The sequence below is a fragment of the Aplysia californica genome, unplaced genomic scaffold (genome assembly GCF_000002075.1).
Source record: "Aplysia californica isolate F4 #8 unplaced genomic scaffold, AplCal3.0 scaffold01894, whole genome shotgun sequence".
Classification (NCBI taxonomy): domain Eukaryota; kingdom Metazoa; phylum Mollusca; class Gastropoda; order Aplysiida; family Aplysiidae; genus Aplysia; species Aplysia californica.
Genome location: NW_004799164.1, coordinates 33,953 through 35,147, shown reverse-complemented (window position 1 = coordinate 35,147; position 1,195 = coordinate 33,953). Strand labels below are relative to the sequence as shown.

The 1,195-nt window shown below is 42.9% G+C and overlaps 1 protein-coding gene across 1 annotated transcript in view; it reads right to left on the bottom strand.

The window, feature by feature from the left end:
* Positions 1–14: 14 nt before the first annotated feature.
* Positions 15–1,195, bottom strand: part of LOC101862394 (velvet complex subunit 2-like) — a gene marked incomplete at its 3' end in the record, with an annotated part of 28,695 nt that continues 27,514 nt past the window's right edge. The window contains exon 6 of the mRNA XM_005113307.1: positions 15–187. Within this exon, the coding sequence (XP_005113364.1) occupies positions 15–187 (173 nt within the window). The remainder of the gene's footprint in view (positions 188–1,195) is intronic.

Genomic DNA, 1,195 nt, shown 5'->3' with positions numbered 1-1,195 from the left:
CTTACCTCTTGTACTTTTCTGACTAGGATTCGGTATTCCTTCCCCTCCTCCTCCTCTCGACTCCTTCTTCTGTCCATCCTCGTCCTCTCCCTCGCTGTCTGCCTCCTCCCCGGGGTCGTACCCTTTGCTCGTCGTTGGTTTCTGGAACTCTCCGCGAAGACCTCCCTCGAACAGCTTACCTCCCCTCCTGAAGGATAGCGAGACAGTGACGTCACACCAGCTATGCATACATGTATAATGTAAAGTAAAGTTGGTCGCTTTTTAAAGCACAAGGGGGCTGTGGATGGTTGGCGGGTGCTCTGGTGTGGTTTGCTCCTTCTTTCCTATCAAACATCTATCGTTCCGATCCCCCTCCTTCTGTTTTATGTTTGTTACTCTCTTGTAACACCTCTATTCTTCTGGCGCTCATATGACCTTATGCAGTTGCGAGCGTCGTAAAACCTCTACTAAAACATAAAACAATGGGGCTATCCGCTAAAAATGATATTTTGAGAAAATCGAAGGTAAAGTTGTTGTCCCTTGTTCTGTCTCTCTACTCTCTAGGGGGAGGTGGGCTGGTTTTAAATTGATGATTTTTGGTCAATTTATGGTATCTGGACTTTTTATGTATTATAACGCTCCAATCACTTGTAAATCTAAAGAGCGCTTACTCTTTGTGTTACAATCATCATCTTCCAGTTTGACACTATACTGCAGTACTCTGACAAAACGCTCTTTTTATTATTCACAGTAGTTTAGAGAAATCAGAGATTTTTTGGTTTTCTTATAATATCTGTTTAGCACAGGGAATAATTTATCTCTTCAGGGTGTGAGATCAAACGTTGATGTGCTGTGCGATATAACTATTAGAGGAAAAACGAAAAAAGCTGATTACTCGAACCTACTGTGAATAGGAAAACGGCGTTTTGTCAGCGTACTGCTGTATAGGCCTACCCGTTTTTCCCGTGGACTTCTCAAATAGAATTGTAAATCAATGCCCCACCCCTACCACCACATTTGTTAGGTTTTTTTCTTTCTTTGGGAGGGGGGTGGTCCTTCCTTGACCCCCAGCCTTCCAAATAAGAAACAGAAGGTTAAATCATGCAACTGATGTCGCACACAAACCTGAAGAAGAGAGAAAGAAATAAAAATGTACACAAAATATAATTCGCACACACACACACACACACACACACACACACACACACACAGCAGA